General features: G+C 56.4%; 1 protein-coding gene across 1 annotated transcript in view; it reads right to left on the reverse strand.

Annotated features, from left to right (window-relative positions):
* Papln (papilin, proteoglycan like sulfated glycoprotein) overlaps window positions 1-18,869 on the reverse strand; it is a 31,977-nt gene extending 13,108 nt beyond the window's left edge. The window contains exons 1-18 of the mRNA XM_055592749.1: window positions 18,496-18,869; window positions 14,889-15,004; window positions 13,737-13,797; window positions 13,359-13,461; window positions 10,609-10,739; window positions 9,740-9,863; window positions 9,273-9,353; window positions 9,012-9,184; window positions 8,802-8,925; window positions 8,294-8,420; window positions 7,149-7,356; window positions 6,257-6,439; window positions 5,958-6,099; window positions 3,659-3,739; window positions 3,252-3,513; window positions 2,234-2,354; window positions 1,795-1,933; window positions 251-722 (exon numbers count right to left, since the gene is read on the reverse strand). Of these exons, the coding sequence (XP_055448724.1) occupies window positions 251-722; window positions 1,795-1,933; window positions 2,234-2,354; window positions 3,252-3,513; window positions 3,659-3,739; window positions 5,958-6,099; window positions 6,257-6,439; window positions 7,149-7,356; window positions 8,294-8,420; window positions 8,802-8,925; window positions 9,012-9,184; window positions 9,273-9,353; window positions 9,740-9,863; window positions 10,609-10,739; window positions 13,359-13,461; window positions 13,737-13,797; window positions 14,889-15,004; window positions 18,496-18,693 (2,846 nt within the window). The 5' untranslated portion in view covers window positions 18,694-18,869. The remainder of the gene's footprint in view (window positions 1-250; window positions 723-1,794; window positions 1,934-2,233; window positions 2,355-3,251; window positions 3,514-3,658; window positions 3,740-5,957; window positions 6,100-6,256; window positions 6,440-7,148; window positions 7,357-8,293; window positions 8,421-8,801; window positions 8,926-9,011; window positions 9,185-9,272; window positions 9,354-9,739; window positions 9,864-10,608; window positions 10,740-13,358; window positions 13,462-13,736; window positions 13,798-14,888; window positions 15,005-18,495) is intronic.
* Between the last annotated feature and the right edge of the window lie 629 nt (window positions 18,870-19,498).

Below are 19,498 nucleotides of genomic sequence, written 5' to 3' on the forward strand. Positions count from 1 at the left end.
GCACTGTCTGCTTTTCCAGAGGTCCTGAGTTCAATTCCCAGCAACCACATGGTGGCTCACAGCCATCTATAATGAGTTCTGGTGCATAATAAGATCTGGTGTATACATAATAAATAAATAAAATCTTGAAAGAAAGAAAGAAAGAAAGAAAGAAAGAAAGAAAGAAAGAAAGAAAGAAAGAAAGAGAGTAGGGAGGGGGCTCAGCCCTGGCCCAGGCACCCTATGTCCTGGCCTGGGGAGCAGGCCTCACCTATAGGAGCTACGTGTGGGTGGCACTGGCGGTCTGGCGTCTCTACCCAGTGCCGGGACTCTGGGCCGGAGCTCCTGGCCTCCAGGCCGTTTTCCACGGGCTGGGGTGTGGGAGGCTTCCCACGGCCCAGCCTCCTCTTCCCTCCGCCACGGACTTCCAGAAGGCGAGGGCAGTCTCGGGACTGTGGCTCCTGACCTGTGCCAATCAGCTTCCTGCTGCCTTCCAGGACCACGCTGGCCACCATCCACGTGGACTCGATGGCCAGAGGCCCCCACCTCAGGACGGCGGGGCCTGGGGTGCTCCCGGCAGCCGTTCATGCACTCCTGCTCCGATGCGAAGTTATTGGCATTGCCATGGCAGCCACCATACCAAAAGCGGTTACAGCGGCCCACCGATGGCACAAAGTACCAGCGGGCAGCCCAGTCTCCACAAGACCCAGGAGCACTAGGCAGCAGACACCGCACTGGGTAGGCTGTGGATGGGGGATGGAACATGTCATGTGGATGGCCAGTGAGAACACTGCCCTCTCCCCTCCGCCGTAAGAAGCATGCCTGTCCTGATTTATGGAGCACAGCCTCACACTTGGCAGGACCCTTGACCTCTCCTAGGAGCCTGGGACACTCTCAGGATCTGTCCTAAACTTCCTCAGGCTAGCTCACACCTATACCAAACTAGGGCCCCCAGGAAGAAAAGACCGGGGCTCCCTGAGCGAGCTCTCTCATGTCCCTTCCAGCCTCGGCCTCCTGGCGTGATGTACACACCAGCCAGAGTTTGACTTCTCAGTGGCCGCCCCTGAGGGGTTATGAGCATGCCCAGGAGGAGGCCCACCCTTGTCCTCATCCCCGGGATCCTGTCCCAGCTTCTAGCCTGCTTGTCCTCACAGCCCTGCTGGCCATGGCTAGTCTGCTCTGTGTTCCGAGTGGCCATGGCGGCCTGACGTGGCACCCGCCTGTCTGACTTTAGATGCAGATTCCCATGGCAGAGCCTGGAAGCACCGCCCATTGACCGCCCTGTGTCCACCCTCTTTCTAAAATTTGCACCCCATCTCACGAATGGGCAAGCCCTGCCAACATGCCCACCTTGCCCTGCCTTTCCTTTGGGAGGAGCCTGACTCCAGACAAAATATGAACTTTGTTTTATATGTGTCTCAGGCTGGCCTTGAATGTGGTATTTAGCTGAAAATGGCCTTGAACTTCTGGCCATCCTGCCTCTACCCCTCAAGTGCTGGAATTTCAGACCTGCACCACCATATCGAATTTATGTAGCAGGGAGGATTGAAGCCAGGGCTTCCTGTTTGCCGGGCAAGCACTCTACCAACTGAGCCACACCCACAGCCCTGGTGGCTCCGTTTATAACCCTCCCCAGCCGAGTGCAAACATCTTAGATACAGGAGCATGTATCAGAAACCTCTGGCCTGGTATCTAGTGTGTGCTCAGGCACTGGGAAATTATCAATGAGGTCTTTTGGCCTCGGGACGGGGACGAGGAGCCAGGGAGATATCACAGACTATTCATCGGGAAGGATGAGAAGGGGGACCCTCTCACCATAGCTGGGCTGGCCCACGCAGCCCTGCCCCAGCGGACCAGCTGCAGAAGCCATGTTGTCGTAGCAACAGCCAAACTGGGAGCTGCGGCAGTCGCTGGGCTCGCCCTCCTGGGCCTGGGGTTGGTGGATCTTGGGGACCTGGAGAGGACGCCAGAGGTTGGGAAATTAGGAATAAGTCTTGTTTCCAGCAGGGAGTGAGCTTGGGATGACCAGAGGGAGGGTGACAGGAAAAGGCAAGAGACACAGCTATGAGTCAGAGACAGAGAACCCCACCCAGGCCCGGGGATGAGGGGGAAGATCAGAGACCATCTCTGAAGCTCTGGTCTTTGAAAAGATGGCCCGAGTCTCCAGGTCTGTAGGGTCCTCCTTTTCCCAAGGCTGAAAGATGCCAAGACCCCGGTATCACAGAGCCGTGTTCCTGCCATGGGAGCCACTTACCTTGGAAGCCGCTGCCCTGGACCCTGGCCTGTTCCCAGTATTGTCACTGCTGTGAGACCTGGCACAGCCAGCCTGCTGGGGCCCCTCAGCTGCAGACACCCCATCGGGGCAGCACCCGTACCTGGGAAGACGCACATAGCCACGCTCACTGCCCTCCCATGGATCCTGATGCCTAAACTTCCAGGGAGGGACCAGGCTCCGGGGCTGCTTACGTCAGGGGACTGTCGGGATAAAGACCTGTCAGGGAGAGCCTGTTCCTGTGCGGGCATACCGTTCTTCGTGCCCCAGGCTCTGCTCATTCCCGGTGCCACCCAGCAGCTGCCAGGAAGGAAGGGGGTAAGGTGATACAAACATCACCCTCCAGGAGCTCCGGGGGAAAATGCCAGTCCATCACTTATCTCCCGCCAACCAGTGTGCAAAGCAAGGTGAAGGAAGGGTATCAGAGGAGAGGGCAGCCTCCCTCGCAGTCTCCCTCGGCAGCAGCCTTTGCTCCTGGCTCTCAGAAGAGAAAGCCAGGAGCAGAGAAGTCACCTGCCTCAAGTTACCCAGCAAAACATCCGGCAAGCGGCCGAGTGGGAAGTCACCCCCACCGGCCCCAAATCTCAGACCCTTAGCAGCACAGTTCCTCGGGGGCGCTGTGTGAGGTAGGTCCTGGAAGAACTGGAGGGAGGGGCGGCTGGCAGAGAGTGGGGTGACCCGCCCCTCCCTCTGAGACTGAAGGAGTGGGTCAGTTGAAGACCTTTGACATGTGGTCAGTTTCTCACTGGCTCCTGAACCTGGTGTGGACCTTAGAGATGGAATCGCCACCTCTCTAGCCTGCTCCAGGCCCCAGGTTACCCCATCTTCACAGGCTGGGCACATCAGAAGCCCTTCAGGCTTCACACACACTCACACACAAAACGGCACAGTTGAGAATTCTGATCTAAGCTGGGCCATCCTTCCCTGCACAGGAATGATGGCCCAGCCCCACCTTCCCCTCTCTCTCACCTACTGAGGAGGAAGAACAGTCCCAACCCACCTGCTCTGAAGACACGAGGCCCCAGCCAGGGGACAGCCTTGCCACTGGGGCCCAAGAGATGGTGTGTGGCCATCAGGGCAGCACCCGTGGGGGCTGTGTCTGCAGTCCTGGGGCCCTGAGCTAGGCCTCGGGGGTGCCCGGTGTGGAGGGTGCTGCAGAGTGGGGGCCCGGCCTGCAGGTGACAGGTGGGGGTCCTGCCCCTGCCTGGGGTTACTCTGGGCCCTGGGTCTCTCCTGGGCAGCCCACCGCTGGTCTCTAGCATCTATGTGTGAGAAAGAAAGACCACTGTGATGCCCCATAGGCCCCTTGCCTTTACCCCACATCTGCCTTCAAACCACTCTCCAAGGTCTCCAGGCTGCCCAGACTTACAGGTGATTGGGTCCTGGGGCAGGGACACAACTTCTCACCTGAGACTGGAGACACTTGCAGGCCTGAATGCATCCTAGGGTCTAAGGGGCGGTTCCGTGAGCCCTGAATGCTAGGGACCTCTGTAGGAAACCAAATAACAGCCATGGAGGGCAGAACCAGATGAAAAAAGCAACACCAGAGGGGGGAAAAAACCCAACATCCCAACCCCATAAAACACAAGCAGCAGAGACTTAGTGACTATAATGGCCTTAAACTCACAAGAATCCTCCTGCCTCAGTGTCTTAAGTGTACGGACTGCAGGCATGTTCAAAGATTTCCTCCAGCTTTTCTACATTTATGAATTTTTTTTCATCTTGTCCAACCTAGTTAAGATTAAGTCATTGTCCTGCTAGACTTGGAGGCCACGGGCAGCTGAACTGGTAGGGCACTTGCCTAGCATGAACCGAGTCCTGGCTTTGAGCCTTAACACCATCACCCCCAAAAGAGCAAAAATAGTTTACGGCATTTAGTAGTTAATAGTCTTAATAAGGTTGCTAGATTTTTTTTTTTTTTATCATAAAATGTCAGAGAAATTGACAGAAGAAGAAAGACTCTTGAAAGCATCAACAGTCTCAGCGGGGGTAGGGAGCTTTCCTGCTCTTTCATGATAAGTGCAGTGTTGGTGAGGCTGGAGAGATGGCTCGGAGGTTACGAGCACTGGCTGCTCTTCCTGAGTTCAATTTCCGGCAACCACATGGTGGCTCACAACCATCTAAAATTAGATCTGGTGCCCTCTCCTGGCATATACATAAGTAAGTAAATAAATAAATAAAAATAAAACTAACAGAAGACTTAAGAACACTGCAATGGGAAGCGGGTCTGTGGAGACAGTGTTAGGCCAATGTGAGGGCTGGAGTCCCAGAACCCACAAAAAGTGATCTCAGAGTTCCAGGCCAGCCAGGGCCACAGCGAGAATCAGCCAAAGGAGAGTTAATTAGAATACAATTGTGGGGAGGCTAAAGAGATTGCTGAGCAGCTAAGAGCATGCGCTCTTCCAGAGGACCGGGGTTCAAGTCCCAGGACCCACATGGCGGCTCACAAGCATCTGTAACTCCAGCTTCTGGGGAACCAAGGCCTTCTTCTGGCCTCGGTTCAGGCACAAGGTGCACAAATGTCCACCCAAGCAATGTATCATACACATAAAACAAAAATTTAAACATAATTTTAAAAAGACATTCCTAGGTCTGGTGCGGTGGTGTGCTCCTGTAATCCCAGCACTTACAGGTGGAGACAGTCACTTACAGGTGAACTTCGGGAGTTCAGTCATCCTTAGCTACATAGTGAGTTTGAGGCTAGCCTAGGCTACATTACACCCTGTCTCAACAAACCAATAATGGTAATAATAAAGCATCGCTGTGTCTCCTTTCCCAGTGTCCAGGGCACCACACACATTAGGTGCCATGATTTAGCTCATGATTCCTGCCTTCTGCTTCCTGGAGCTCCTGTCTCTCACCTCTACTTCAGAACGCTCCCTGAGTGCGGGCTAACCTTGTCTCTCTACCTCTAGCACCATGAATGGCTTCCGCACTCTCCCATGGGCTCCATATGCCGGACACACAGAGCCCGGTGACAGCCTCAAGGCTGGACCAGAACCCTTGCTGCCCACAGTGTCCAGGTGGCAGGAGCCACACTTGCCCCAGGCCACACTGTGGTCAGTAAGCTGCTGCACTCAGCCAAGTCCAAGGCTGCTCTGACACCTGCCAACCCCCCTCCCCTGGAATCCTGTTGTCCCCACCCGGAGGTGGGTTCCCACCCAGGGTTCCCACAAAAACCAGCACTTCAAGGACAAACCTACTTTTTTCAGGATCAGAAGCTACCTGCCCTCCCAGCCCAGCTCAGTCATGGCTCTTACTTTCTTCAAGTCCGTGCCCACACACCAAGCACACCCCAGCCTCTGCACCCTTCCCCCCTGAGAGGTCTTCTTCCCCAGGGTGGGGGTGGAGTGAAGGGCAGATGGGCATACTTTCTCTCTTCCATCATTCAGCCATTCAGCAAGGAGTTGTTGAGCACCTCCTGCATACTTAGGTACACTGGGGAAGACTACAAAGCCAGGAAGCCCTCAGGAAGCTCAGAGCTAGCAGGTCTAAGAAGCCATATTGGACAATACCAAGGTGGCATAAGACAACACATTGGGCGAGTTTGAGGTTCACAGCGTTCTGTAGATGGATTTGGCAACAGCAGAGGCAGCAATAGCCAGAGATGTGGGAAAGCAGCCAGGGAAAGGCCCCAGGCAGGAGGGCACGAAACTGGCAGCCGGGGGGAGGGGAAGGGGTGCCACCCTCCCTGTCCCATCCTCACCCTGCGGAAGATGGCAGGGCTGTCTGTTGCAGGGTTCCACCTCGGCAGGCTTGGATGACTGCAGGTCCATACAGTGACCAGGTGGCCCAATGGTACAGATGACCTGTCGCCTCCGAGTGCCTGAACCACAGCTTTTAGAGCACTAAGGCCCCGGGGTGGGAGTGGAGAGAGAGAGAGAGAGAGAGAACCTTAGGCCAGGGACACCCAGGAAGAAGGAGGGTGAATGCTCTTCTCAGCATCTCTCCAGGGCTCCAGGAACCAGGGCTGGATGGCAGGCATCGAAGGGGACAGACACTTACGAGGCTCCACGTGCCGACATGCCAGGCCTGGCCTCGGAACACAGGACAGACCTCTTGCACACAGGGCTCCGTGACGGTTGGCTTGTCCATCGAGGAACATGCTGTGGCAGGGACCGGAGACTCCCCATCCCCCCGGCAGGTAACGCTCCTCTTCCGGATGCCGGCTCCGCAGGTGACTGAACACTGTAAGGACAGGCTATCAGCAGGAAGGCCCCCCAGCCCTGGGAAGCCAGGGCAGCTGGGACAGCTGGAGGCCTACCAGCCCGGCTTAGAGGACACTCTACTCTCCTTATCCCACTCCTAAGCTCCCCAAGAGGCTGAGTCACTGCTCTGAGGTCACACAGGCTCCAGTAATAGTACTTGTCATACTCCTGTTTTTTTTAATGTGCATATGTGTGTCTCTCTGTCTGCGTGCCACTTGTGTGTGGGTGTCTGTGAGACCAGGAGCTGATCCCCGTGGAGCTGGAGTTATAGACAGCTGTGGAAAAACCAGACCTGGGTGCCAGGAATCAAACTCAGGTCCTTCTGGAAGATCATTAAGTGTTCTTAGCCTCTAGGCTGTCCCTCCAGCCTCCTTGCCCTGTGTTTGCAACTTGAATGCGTGTGGGTGCAAAATGAAATGCTTTCCTCAGCCCCCAACACATCCAGCTCTATCTCCTGGCTAAGGCAAACCCTTTGCCATCCGGCCCTGGGATGCTAGGAGATCCTTGGAGCAGAGTCTAGAAGTTACATTTCATCCCATCTTTGGCTACATCTTCCAAGATGGCCGGCTAGATCCCTTACCCTCTGAGGGCCACAGCTTCCTTCCACGGCAGAAGACAAGCCTTGCTAGCCCAGTCCCACTGCTGCCCAGGCCCGAGGCACAGCTCTGCACTCCAAGGCAGGGCCTTACCTCTCCCCAGGGTGCCACACTCCAGACTGCGCAGCGCTGCAGGTTGCAGGCCTGCGTGGCAGGGGGCTTCCCTGGGAGACCAGCGCACTGGCTCTCCTCAGCAGCTTCCTGGCCACCAGCCCCATCTGAGGACGCACAGTAGACAGGGCGAGACTGGAATCCGCCCCCACAGGAGGCTGAGCAGGGTGTCCACGGGCCAACCTTCCAGCTGACAAAAGGAAAAAATAAAAAATGGGGACAGTTAAGACTGGCCCAGGAGACTGCAGCCTCCCAGCGCAGAGTGCATTGAGGGCCCATTCCAACCCTCCCCCAAGAACTCTGTAGAGACCACCAGCCAGGCCTCCTAGGCACCCCCCTATGGCTCACTGGCCCCTGAAGGGGCTCCATAACTGAGGGCCTGCCTGAAGCCAGCCCCTCAGCCTTCCTAACTGTGCCCTGACTCTCCCTTTCCCTTTCTCAGTGGGACCTGGCATCCCAGCCAGACTCCATCCGTTGCTATCCTGGTGGGGGTGAGGGTGAGGGTGAGGGTCTCCAGAAAGGCTGTGTTCCCCGTGTGCAGAGAAGTCCTGCCTGGCTGGGGGTACAGGACCAAAGGAGAAAAGCCCCAAACACACCATGCAAAGCCAAGCCCACCACCATCCAGCTCACCAGGCCAGGGGCATGAGGGGACCAACACCAGCCCTGCAGGAACCCCCTGGCCCACCGGATTACCTGTTCCCACACACATGCTGGGCCCCAGCATGGCGCCACGCTCCAGGCCGGTGCAGGAAAGAGATCCTTTGTGTACGAACAAAGGCGTTTGCCAAAGTCTACCGGCCCTTTGGCCAAATTCCTGCCTGACCCCCTAGGCGTCTGCTTGAGCCCCCTGTGGCCTCAGACAGGAACCTCCGCCACTGTCCCCAAATTCTCCTGCTCCCAGCCTGGGCATTCTGAACACCGTGAGGAAACTGCCGGTCCCGGGTCTCACGCTCAGGTCCATTCCCTGCCTCCCTCAGTGATAGCTGCCACCGGAGCCGAAGGGCTCTGCCCGCCCCCCCCCCCCCAACCTCTTCAGACTATGCCTACAACAGTTCAGGGACTTGCCCTCCCTTCCCACCCAAGTTCTCAGGCTCCACCACAGGTGGAGGCGGGGGGCAAGGCCTCACCGCTTGGTCTTCGGGCAAGGGTGAGGGTTGCAGGACCGGCGGTGGGCTGGCCGGGGCTGGTGTTGACACATGTGGTCCGGGTAGGCCTCGTTGTCAATGGTGCAGAATACCAGGCGGGTCTGGTGACCTGTCAGAAGCGGGGTCACACAAAGCCGCTCTCCAAGTGGACTCACTAGTTAGGCACCCTTCTGGGCTGGGCCACAGCTCACCCATGGGTTCCAAGAACCACCATCACCCCCAGCTGACAGAGGAGGAAACTGGGGCTCAAAGAGTCTTAGGTGTGACAGACCTTGGTCATGAGCCCCAGGCCTGGGCGCCCGCCGATCACGGTGGACGGCTTCTCTTAGCTCCCCTCATCCTCATCCTCGTGTGGGTTACAGCCCTGCATGGGGACCTCTAACTTCTTCCATTCATGCAGTTGCCCCTCCCCGGGAGCACTGCCTTGAGGACCGAGCCGTAGCGCGCCAGCCCGTGTCACCTATGCCCTCCTCTAGACCCCAGCGGTCACCTCCGCCACACTCGGCGCTGCAGTCACTCCAGGAGCCGTGGCTCCAGCTGAAGCCTCGGCCGGGGTCGTTCCGTGGCAGGTAGTACTCGTAATGTACGCCGGGGTTGGCCTCCTGGCTGATGAGCTGCGGAGGGCGTCTTCGCTGAAGTTCCCCTGCGGTAGCCGGGGCAGCCCAACCGCCCAGGGCACCTCCCTCTGCGGCCCACTCACCTCGATGACCAGGGGCTCCGAGGTCGGGCCCCGTGCCTGCAGCCTCTCGGGGGCTGGGTCCCCCTCCACACCCCGTTCGTAATGGAGGACAGTGCTGGCCACCGGCAGAGCCTGGGCTGCCTCGATGGTCCAGCGACCATTGAGGTAGTATTCGCCGCGGACGCTCTTCACGGCTGTGGAGACCCCACTGGTCAGGGGACGTGGGACGGCGAGTCGGCTCTCTGAGCCCCCAGGCCGCCCAGCTCCAAACCTCTCTCTCACCCAGGAAATTCCTGCTGGCAGCGGCTTCCTCGATGCGGATACTGGTGGCCCCAGCAGGAATGATGAAGATTTGGTTGTAGCCTGATTGGGACAAGATTCAGGTGAGAAGTGCTAGTTTGCTCCTGGTGGGATTTCTTGGGGAGTGTGGGGGCGGGGGGGGAGCAGGCTCTGGGTACCAGGATGGCTTGGGAGGGAGAAGGAACAGCACCAGGACAAGGACCGGGTCGGGAGGGCTGAGGGCAGGCATCTACAGTGAGATCAGGCTGCATTAAGTGGGTGAGTGGCCCAACCATGGTGGGCACGTGAGAAGGGTTCTGTGAAAGGCTCAGCCTGTACTCTGCAGCCATGTGACCTGAGCCCAGCCCCGCGAGTGTTGTGAGCATGGCTTGGCCTTAGGCCTCGGGCAGAGAAGGCAAGCCAAGGCAGGCAGGCTAACAGACCCCTCAGAGCCCCCTGTACGATCTCACCTCTGCTGAGATCGTCGGCATCAAAGGTTCCCGTGACAGGGTGGCAGGTTGAGCCATCACCCCCGCACTGCAGACACTTGTCCTCCTGCTTGGTCGAGTCTAGCTTGTGATCGCAGCCGACGACCTGCGAGGAGGCAGAGGGAAGTGAGGCCAAGCAAGAGACCGACACAGTTCCAGCCGCCTCAGGCAGGACAGCAGGGGACAGGAGGGTTAATATCCGCTCCTCTGGCTCCTTAGACCCATCCCGCTCCTGCTAACCACTTCCTGCCTCCCTTTGGGGGTCCTGTGCCTCCCAGTTTGGATGCAACGCCATAAATGTGGGTTTGGGCATGCCAGAGGGTTGTTCCCTCCTTTCCTCAGAGAATGGTTCAGGCGAGCCCGGCTGACAGCTCAGAGAGCCCTCTCAGGTGGCTGCTGCTGCTGCTGCTGCTGGGGATTCCCCCCCCCCAGCCCAGGACCCTCCTTCCCCGCCCCCCAGGAGCTGTCAGGCTGGTATGGTATCGGCCTGGGGCTGCCATCCTGTCTTAGGCTTGTGAGAAGAACCTACATGAGCCTGAAGCTGACTCAGAGGAGGAGAAAGCAAGAGGTGGAGAGAGAAATTTCTAGCATCTTTCCGTCAGCCACGGCCATCCCTTCCACATTTGGTTGGGTTCAGCATTAGCCACTCAGAGCTCTTCTTTGATGAGGTTAGTGTTCTTGAGGGAGGGCACAGCTGAGGTGCTCAGAACACCTGCGATGACCACGTTGCACTCTGGAAGCTAGTGGCTTAAGGTACCAAGCTCCTGACAGCCCCCTGGTCCTGCTGGTGCTGGAAGACAGCAGCCCTAATAGTGGCAGCCAGCTCGCAGGCGGGCAGGGGCATAACTCACTCGGCAGATGCCGTCCACACAGATGTCCCGTTTGCCAGGCTCACAGGGCGTCCCGTCCACCACAGCCTCCCTGTGTCTGTAGTAGAAGCTCTCCCCCTTGGGGATGCAGTTCAGTTCACATTTGTTTGGAGCTGTGTAGGCAAGAGGAGAAAGCTGACATCTTGACACAAACGTGTGATGATCTGAATGAAAAATGTCCTGTTGCCCCCCCCCCCATAGACTCATGTGTATAAACACTTGGTCTCCAGTTAGTGGTTCCGTCTGGGAGGTTGTGGTCCTTTCAGGAAATAGTTCGCTGAGGGGGGAGGAGGCGCTTTCAAAGCTTACAGCCTCGCCCCACTTCCAGCTTGCACTCTCTTATCGTGTTGAAATAGGATCAACCGGATTCCCACTCCAGCCAGCAGCCGTTATAGACTCTCCCTCTGGAATCATAATCCCCAATAAACTCCCTTTACAAGCTACCTTTCATGGTGTTTTACTAGAGCAACAAAAAGTAACGAACGCCTGAACATCTGTGGGGGCTGGGTAGGCAAAATGGGGGGTGGGGGGAGCTGAGATCCCAGAACGAGGCCTTGTAAGAACCCCCAAGGGAGGCAAGGGCGGCAGCCAGAAGCGCAATCTTGCCAGGAGAGAGGGCTTTACAGTAGCAGTTCCCCCATCCCCAAAACAGCACAGACTCCCAGGAAGAAGGGATGGTCTCTCTGAATGTATGTGCATCTTGGGGGATCAAGTCAAACTGCAGCCTCTGCAAAGAGTAAAACCCCGCTCCTTGTTTTTATTTTGAGGTGAGGTCTCCAGGCCAGGCCAGCCTTAAGGGCTGGGCATGGTGATGCATACCTTTCTGTTTTGTTTTGTTTTCAATACAGGGTTTCTCTGTGTAGCCTTGGCTGTCCTGGACTTGCTCTGTAGAGCAGGCTGGCCTCAAACTCACAGAGATCCGCCTGCCTCTGCCTCCCTGAGTGTCGGGATTAGAGGTGAGCATCACCTGCCCTGTGTGGTGGTGCATGCCTTTAATCCCACCACCGATAGGCAGAGGCACGTGCATCTGAGTTGGAAACTAACCTGGTCTGTATAGTGAGTTCCAGGAAAGCCAGATACATAGTGAAACTCTGTCCCTCCCTGCCCCCTCCCCCCCAAAAAAATCACAAGCCAGGCTGGCCTTAAATTCCCTTTATGGCTAAGAACGACCTTAAACAGCCCCAAGGTACTAGCAAGATCATCATTATGTCCACCACAAGAAGGCAGCTGAGCCCTATAATATTTTAAGGTTGAAAAAGAAAAGTTAACTATTTACACGTGTGCATTCGTGTACATGTGCATGCAGGTGCCCAGGGAGGCCAGAAGAGGGCATACGATCCCCTGGAGCTGGGATTACACGTGGTCATGAGCCACCCGACATTCGTGCTGGGAACCAAACCCGGACCCTCTGTAAGCTAAGAGCAAACACTTTTAAATACCCACCTTTCCAGCACCGCCTCCCAACACTGCCATCATCATCACCCTTACTGTACGTTAGTGCGCGTGCGCGCGTGCACGTCTGTGTGTGCAGTGGTCCGAGGACAAATTTCAGGACTCAGATCCGTCCTCCTTCCACTGTGGGTTCCGAGACCCCTGAGTCATGTGGCTTGTGTAGCTTTTACCTGCTGGGCCATCTCGCCAGCCCCTTTCTCCCTATTCTTTTTAGCTTTTACTCCTTATTCCAAGTCTCCTATTGTATTAAAGTTTTCTTGAGATGTGTGTGTGTGTGTGAGAGAGAAAGACAGACAGACAGAGAGAATAAGCCGTATAAGGGTGGGAGGCCAGAAGAGGGTATCTGATTCCTTGGAACTAGAATTACAGACGGTTATATTCTGCCTAACGTGGGTGACTGGGGGCCGAACTTGTGTCCTCTGGGAGAGTGGCTAGTGTTCTTACCTGCTGAGCCATCTCTCCAGCCCCACATGAAGGTAATTTTTAACATACACCTCAGGAGTAGCACGTGCCTAAGGGGGGGGAGGGGGCACTTCTCTGGCTTCAGTGAAGGGGGAAACGTTTAATGCTGGCAACCAGAGTGTGCAGAGCCTAGGGGCCATCTGCAGAGAAAAGCGATGCCCCAGGCTTCTCGGGAGGCTGGCCTTTTAAGTTTATTGAAAGGCTATCTATCGCCAAGCAGCTCAGGCTGACCTGAGGCCTCCCGGAACTCCCCATGCATTCCCAGACTAGCTTAATCCCCTTACACTAGCGCTGGTATTTTGCGGGTACCGTTTTGTTCGTTTTAAGTTTTGGTTCTGCCTTGCACACGCGAGGCACACGCTCCACCATGGAGCTACATTCTAGCTCCTAAGAGGTCTTCTGGCAACTCCAAAATGGCTCAGCTGCATACACAGCAGAGCCCTTTTCCTGAACCCTACCCGGTGTTCCCCAGACCACATGGAGAGATGGGATACAGCTGGATCGAAGCCCTTTTCGGCCTTTGGCATGTTGACCCCACCCCACCTCCCAGTGGCCCCTCACTTTACACACCTCTGTGGCACAGCGGTAGGGGTTCAGAGCTGAAAGACGCGGGACTGGAGACGGGCACGCTAGGGCTTTGCTTTTGAAAAGACATTGAGGAGAAGGGGCCGGGAAGAGCTCGCATCACCCCCTTTCCCGGGTTGCAGCGGGCGTGCTAAGAATCAGTGTCAAGGCATCCCTAAGGGGTCTTAAGACCTGGGAGTCAGCGTGTGTGTCCTACGTGGAGAACGGGGCTGCAGAGCAGGATGGCGGCGTACCTGCGTAGTAGGGCAGCCACCGGTAGCGCCGGCCCTGGAAGTCTGTGCCGTCAAACTCTGCGCACTGCTCAGCCCGGAAGTCCCGCGTGCCGTCCGGGCAGCTCTGCACCGGAACATGGGTGCCCGCGTGAGCCCTGGCGAGGGGGCCTGCCTGGGTCCTCCCCTACCCACTTTCTGTGTCCTGGAGCCCTGGGCTCCTGCCCCTCTGCCCCGCCCACTCTCCACCCCCACCCCCACCCGTCCAGGAGGGGCCTCTCACTCTCCCTTGGTGCCTGGCAGAGGATGCGGCTCCAAGGAGGGGAGGTGGTTAGCGGGGGTGGGGGTGGGGTCAGGTGGGTGGGGAGAGGACCAGGGTGGAGGGGGGCACGCAGGCTTTACCTCGGTGTGGCAGGTGCGGTGGCTGCGCGTGGGGCCCGCGCAGCTGGTGCCTCCATCTCTCCTGCGGGTTGAGAACACACTGGGAAGACCCCAAGGTCCCCACCCGTTCCCTGCTCTCCGGGCCTCTCTGCGGGGTGCCCCTGGTGGGCAAGGCTGGACCAGAGTCCAAGGCGAGATGAGGAGGGGGTGTCCTTGGACCCAGATCCCAGACTGTGTTTGTACCATTCTTAGACCGACTGTCCCTACCCTTGACCTGACTCCTGGCTACAAGGGCCTTGAACTTCACGTACTATACCGGGAACCTGTGGATTCAATCCGCAGCTTAGTAATAAATACTCCAGGATGTTAGAAGTCTTGGGGGTTTTCATTGTTGTTGCTGGGGGAGGCTGTTTGTTTCGTTTATTTTTTTTCTTTTTGAGACAGGGTTTCTCTGTGTGGCCTTGGCTGTCCTGGACTCGCTTTGTACACCAGGCTGGCCTCCAACTCAGAGATCTGCCTCCCTGTGCCTCTTAAGTGCTCGGATTAAAGGCGTGAGCCACCATCGCTCTCGCTGAATTTTTTTTAAATTAAAGAAATTTAAATAATTTATTTATATAGTGTGAGACAAAGTCCCAGGTTGACTCTGTAGCTGAGGATGACCTTGAACTTGCCAAGCGCTAAAGGTTGCAGAACTGTGCCATACCCCCCACGGCTTCTCAGGAACCTGCTCGCGAACCCACCAGCAGGAGGCGCCTCGTCACCTTTCCTTCGTCCCCGACCCCCTCCCTGCAGAGCCCAGCAGAGCCCAGCACAGGAAATTCGTTAAGTCACTTGTCAGGAGAGGGTCCTCTGAGCTTGCGAAAAAGCCGAGGGCAAAGAAACCACATCAACCAGGAACTGCGGGCTGACGCTCTTCATTAACCCTGAAAATGAAGCTCACCACCACCGCCACCGCCACCACCACCACCGCCGCCGCCGCCGCCACCGCCTCGATGCTGGCGCCACGGAGGCTCAGGGTGTTGAAATCCAAGGTGCGCGCATGGGAAATATTTGCTCTCCTGTCCGCACCATCACTCTTCCACAATGAATTTGTCACATAATGGCCCCGGGGTCGGGTTCCCACCCGGCAGCCGGCCCTTCTCCACTGGCTGCTTCTAGACCTCCCCTCCCTACCTCTGGGAGTAGCAGGGGCGCTCCCGGAAGCTGATGCCTCCTCCACAGGTCCGGCTGCAGGGGCTCCAGTCGCCCCAGGCTCCCCAGCTGTCACTCTGGCGCCTCACATTTCGAGCCTGGGAAAGACAGGCCCTGGCTGTGTGACTCACCATCTATCACACCTCCCTGCCCTTGGGACTTGAGGCTAGAGCCCCCGCACAGGGCCCTCTGCTCAAGCCGCTCCCCAACCAGTTCAAAGAGCCTGGAGGCTTCCAGGACTGCCCCTTTAGGAAGCAGAAGCACCGAAATGTCTTAAGTAGCGGGAGGGAGGGCCGTTTAGGTGTGACTGGGCTCAGTCAGCTGGGAAGAGCCTGCTGTTCGGGGGACCCCTCGGGGAGGGGCCGGGCACCCAGTGCAGGCATTTGTGGGTCTACTGTAATGTGGAAGAGGGGATCTTAAAGGCGGGGCCAGGACAAGGGCACCGTGATGCATTGCTTTGGGCCTGTCCTCTAACTCAGCTATGGTCGACTCATTCAGATAGCCTCATGTTCTGGGTGTCTGTCTGCCAGAGGTGGTGGGGAAGAGGCTTTCTCCCCTGACTAGGCTAGTTTGGAGCCTGGCTTGGTGTCCCCTGCACAGAGCCTGTGGGTCTGCAGACCCACCCCTTTCAAGAGAGGCCTTTAGGGGATGGGGCAGATCACTGCAAGTCCTTGCGTGGGGGAGGACAGGCTCTACCTGTTTAGAGAGTGTAACCCCAAGACAGAACAGAACTTCAGTAGGAGCCCCAGAGAAGGCCACCCGAGCCTTGTTGTACTTCTCCTGCTCTAGATGTGAGTGAGTTCAGTTCCAGAAACTTCTATAGTCCTGCTCTATTAAACTAGGGCCTGTGTGTAGGTTAGAGGGAACAACAGAATTCCTGCTAATCTGTGGCTGAGACTCCTAGGGGAACCCCAATACCCATTTCCCCTGCCTCTGACAAGAGAACCTGAAAACTGGGTTACTTGCTCGATATTCAAGTTTCCTCTATCTTTCAAGCCCCATCCCTAAGTTCTCATCAATGGCAGTAAACCCAAGCGCTTGGGGCACTCTTTAGTACTCTGGAGAAAGAGCATAAATGGGCATTTGTGGTCCTCTTCCTCCCACACTCCTTTTTGCTGGGAAAGCCGATGTAATGACTAGAGTAGAACTGCCCTTTCGCCCGGAACTGACTTGGGAATAAAGGCCTCTGACTGTGAGGGCTTTGTGAAATGAAACAGGCCTGAACTTCTGACCCCTGGGCGTTTGTATGAGAGGTAGCTCTAACCTGCCTTCTTGCAATTACACAAAGGAAATGGCCTCATGGATGCGATATCTTGCAGCCAGCATCACGTGACCACATGGTACCCACCATCTCTCGTCTAATCGCTGTCACCCAAGGAAAGTGACAAGCAAAAAAGAGCAAGGTGCCACACACTCCAGGCCTCGGCGCTCAGCCGGGGCTGTGTTCCCACCTGCCCGAGGGAGCAGGCAGCCAATGATACCCTGGATCCTAAGGAGCTGGACAAGGGTGCTGAGAGACAGGGGCCACACTGCAAACGGGTCCCGTGTGCTGAAAGGAGGCTTAATTTTGAGCTGTCACCAGACAAGCCTTCAGGAACTATAACTCCCATCACTTAGAAGGAGGCCAAGTGTGAACAAAGAAAAGCAAGCCCTTCCCCAACTTGAAGTTTCACAGTCAGCCAGCCTGAGGTGAGAAGGGAAGTTCGCTGCTTGTTCAGCTCTGGATATCTCATTACTCTTGTTTTATAGACCACAACTGGGAAGCGGAGCAAACCGCACTAAACCCGCTAGCCACACAAAGCCAAGCACAGACCAGCCCAACCAAAGGCCTCGCCTCTCACTGTAAAATTATCCATTCCTCCAGGTCTTGCTAGAATAGAACCTTCAAGCTTTCCAAAGCAGGGAACCAGGTACTCTGACAATGAAATACAAACTGCTTTCATTCGGCTTGAGCTTCTATTTTGAAGCCGGGAGCTACTTGTCGTGTGGGGGTAACTCTCCAGGCTAAGATTCCCGCTCCTGTGACCCTCAAGCCTTGCTAGGATGTAGAGATCACATGCCTCGCTGGCTGCCCGGGATCCTGATCCTGCTGGACGCTCGTCTAGCCTCCTTGTACAACCAGCCCCAGAAATCCAACCCTTCCTGAGGCAAGGTAGAGCCAACTCATGTGTCCACAGGGATGCTCTGGCCGTGGAGGCATTCTAGGATGTCTGACGGGGAGGGCAGTGGTCTAGGGTTCTCTAGAGGCTACATTCCCATCAGGTGCCCCTTAAAGACATTCTTTGCTTCCTGCGACCAGCACCTGTAAGGTAGAGGCCTTCTGCCAGCACTCATGAGAGCCCTAGTCTATGTTGAAACTGAATCATGGTCCCTGCACCTTTCTGTACACATCAGGTCATGAGCAGCGTGAGCACATTTTGTTCTCCATAATTACCTAAACCCCAAGCTGTGTGGAGGTAGGAAGCCAGAAGCTGGTGTGACCCAACCCTGCTCTGGGCCTGTCCCCGCCTGCCTCATGCTACTCCCAGCACCCCACCCTTCCTCCAGCTCCAGCTCCCAGCTCAGGAGTTCCCTTTTTTCTGCCTGTTTCCAGAACACTGCCTGCTGGACACCAGGATGAGTGTAGGAAGGAGACGGGGACCAGAGGGCAGGTGAAGGGACTCACAGCCACGCTTTGGTCATCTAGCCAGCCATTTTGTTAAGCTGACAGGTCAACCCTGACAGGGACCCTGGGTGGTCAGGACCCCATGGTGGACCCTGCCATCCATAGGGTGAGCAGTGGAGCAGTGAACCTGGACCGTATCTCTCTACCAGACAGAGGATAGGCAAAGAAGCCAGCCTCGTCTGGGCCCTTCAGGCTGGGGAGAAGGGAGGAGAGGGTAAGGCAGCAGGCCACTCAGGGTGTTCCCTTCATGGGAGAAGGGACCTCATAGGACCCAGCGTGCTCCGTAATCATTGGTTCATCCATGTGAACCTGTGCTCTCTGTTCTGCTCATCACCCAGTTCTGCAGACCCTCTGTCCCCTTTAGGGTCCCCTGCTTATCCTTATGACTGAGGAGCTCTGTCCCTGGAGCCCTATGTGAGCTACCTGCTCACCGGTCATCCTGACAGCCACCGCTAGTGCAAATTAAGCTCAAGTCAACATCAAAGGCTCCTCAGGTGTGCCAGCCACGTTTCAAGTGTCCAGTAAACACTCGAGCCTAGTGGCCGCCTGCTAAACCTCAGAGAGTGAGGGAGCATCCCAGCCATCTCCTTCAGGCAGGAGTTTGGTGTGCCGGCTCAGGCTGGCAACGTGCATCTATGCGTCTTTTCTCTTTAAAGGGGCGGAGTCATGATAATCGTTCTGTGGCACTAGCCTGGGCCCAGGGGACTGTAGCCAACACCTTCAGGTAGGAGGGCTAAGGAGGGACAATGTCGTTTTTTGCAAACTGCCCTGCGTCCAGTTAAGGAAGCCAGCCTGACACTGGAGGTCCAACCTCCACGGGAGCCCCCTCAGGCCAGACTCTTCTCCTCTCAGTCTTCCGGCCGCCCCTCCCCCGCCTCTCCCGAAGGAACCTCCCAGGCCTCCCCACCGGCCAGCCGCACTCACCCAAGACCCTGGAGTGGAGGCCAGCAGTAGCAGCAGCAGGAACGTGAGAAGGAACAGCTGCATCTCTGTCTGCAGGAGAAGCCACCGGTTAGAGCCAGAGGGGACACCACGGCTACCCAGAGTGGTGGTTCCTGCTGCAGGGGAGGGATGCCCCTCCCACGGAGACCGATGGGGTCTGCTGGTCACAAAACAACCCATGCCAAGCAACTCACACCGGAGGGAGAGCCACAGGGGGCAGAAGTACCAGGACGACTTGTTTTGGGTTTCCAGAGGGGGAAAAGAGTGACTAAAAATCCTGCTATGCTGTTGGAGAACCCAGTTTGGAATTTAAAAAACAACAACAATTAAAAAAAAAAAAAAAAAACAAACCAGACTGCCAAACTCAGTAAGAATTTAAAAGTCCATTTTGTCCCATGTAAAGACAACTGGTAAAAATAGATTCGCAGTCAGCTTTCATTACCCAAAATAAGGAAGGGTGTGTGTCTGTGTGTGTGGGAGTGAGTGGTGTCTGCGTGTGTGCAGGCCTGTGAAGCCAGGAGGTTGATCATGGGTGTCTTCCTCGGCCGGCGCTCTCCACCTTATTTTTTGAGACAGTGTCTCTCTTTGAACTTGTGGCTCAGCTTTTTCTACTAGGCTGGCTAGCCAATGGGCAGGAGGGATCCGCCTCCCTCCCCCCACCCCCCAGGGCTGGGGTTACACATCACGCTGCTGCTGCTGCTGCTGCTGCTGCTGCTGCTGCTGCTGCTGCTGCTTTACCCGAGTTTTTAGAGCCCTGCGTTGGGGACCTCGAGCTTGCACAGCAACAGCATTTTCCTGACAGTTACCTTCCCAGCCCCGCCGAATAAATACGGGGTGTGGGGGGTGGGGGTGGGGCAGGGGGAACTGTGTTTAAGAATAGTTTAAAAATTCAGTTGCTTGTCCAGGTGTGCTATGGGGGCTGGGTATCCTGCAGCTCCAGCTGGGGGGAGGTTGAGGCAGGAATATCACTAGAACCCAGGAGTTC

The sequence above is a fragment of the Psammomys obesus genome, unplaced genomic scaffold (assembly GCF_907164565.1).
Source record: "Psammomys obesus unplaced genomic scaffold, mPsaObe1.curated_primary_1811, whole genome shotgun sequence".
Classification (NCBI taxonomy): Eukaryota; Metazoa; Chordata; class Mammalia; order Rodentia; family Muridae; genus Psammomys; species Psammomys obesus.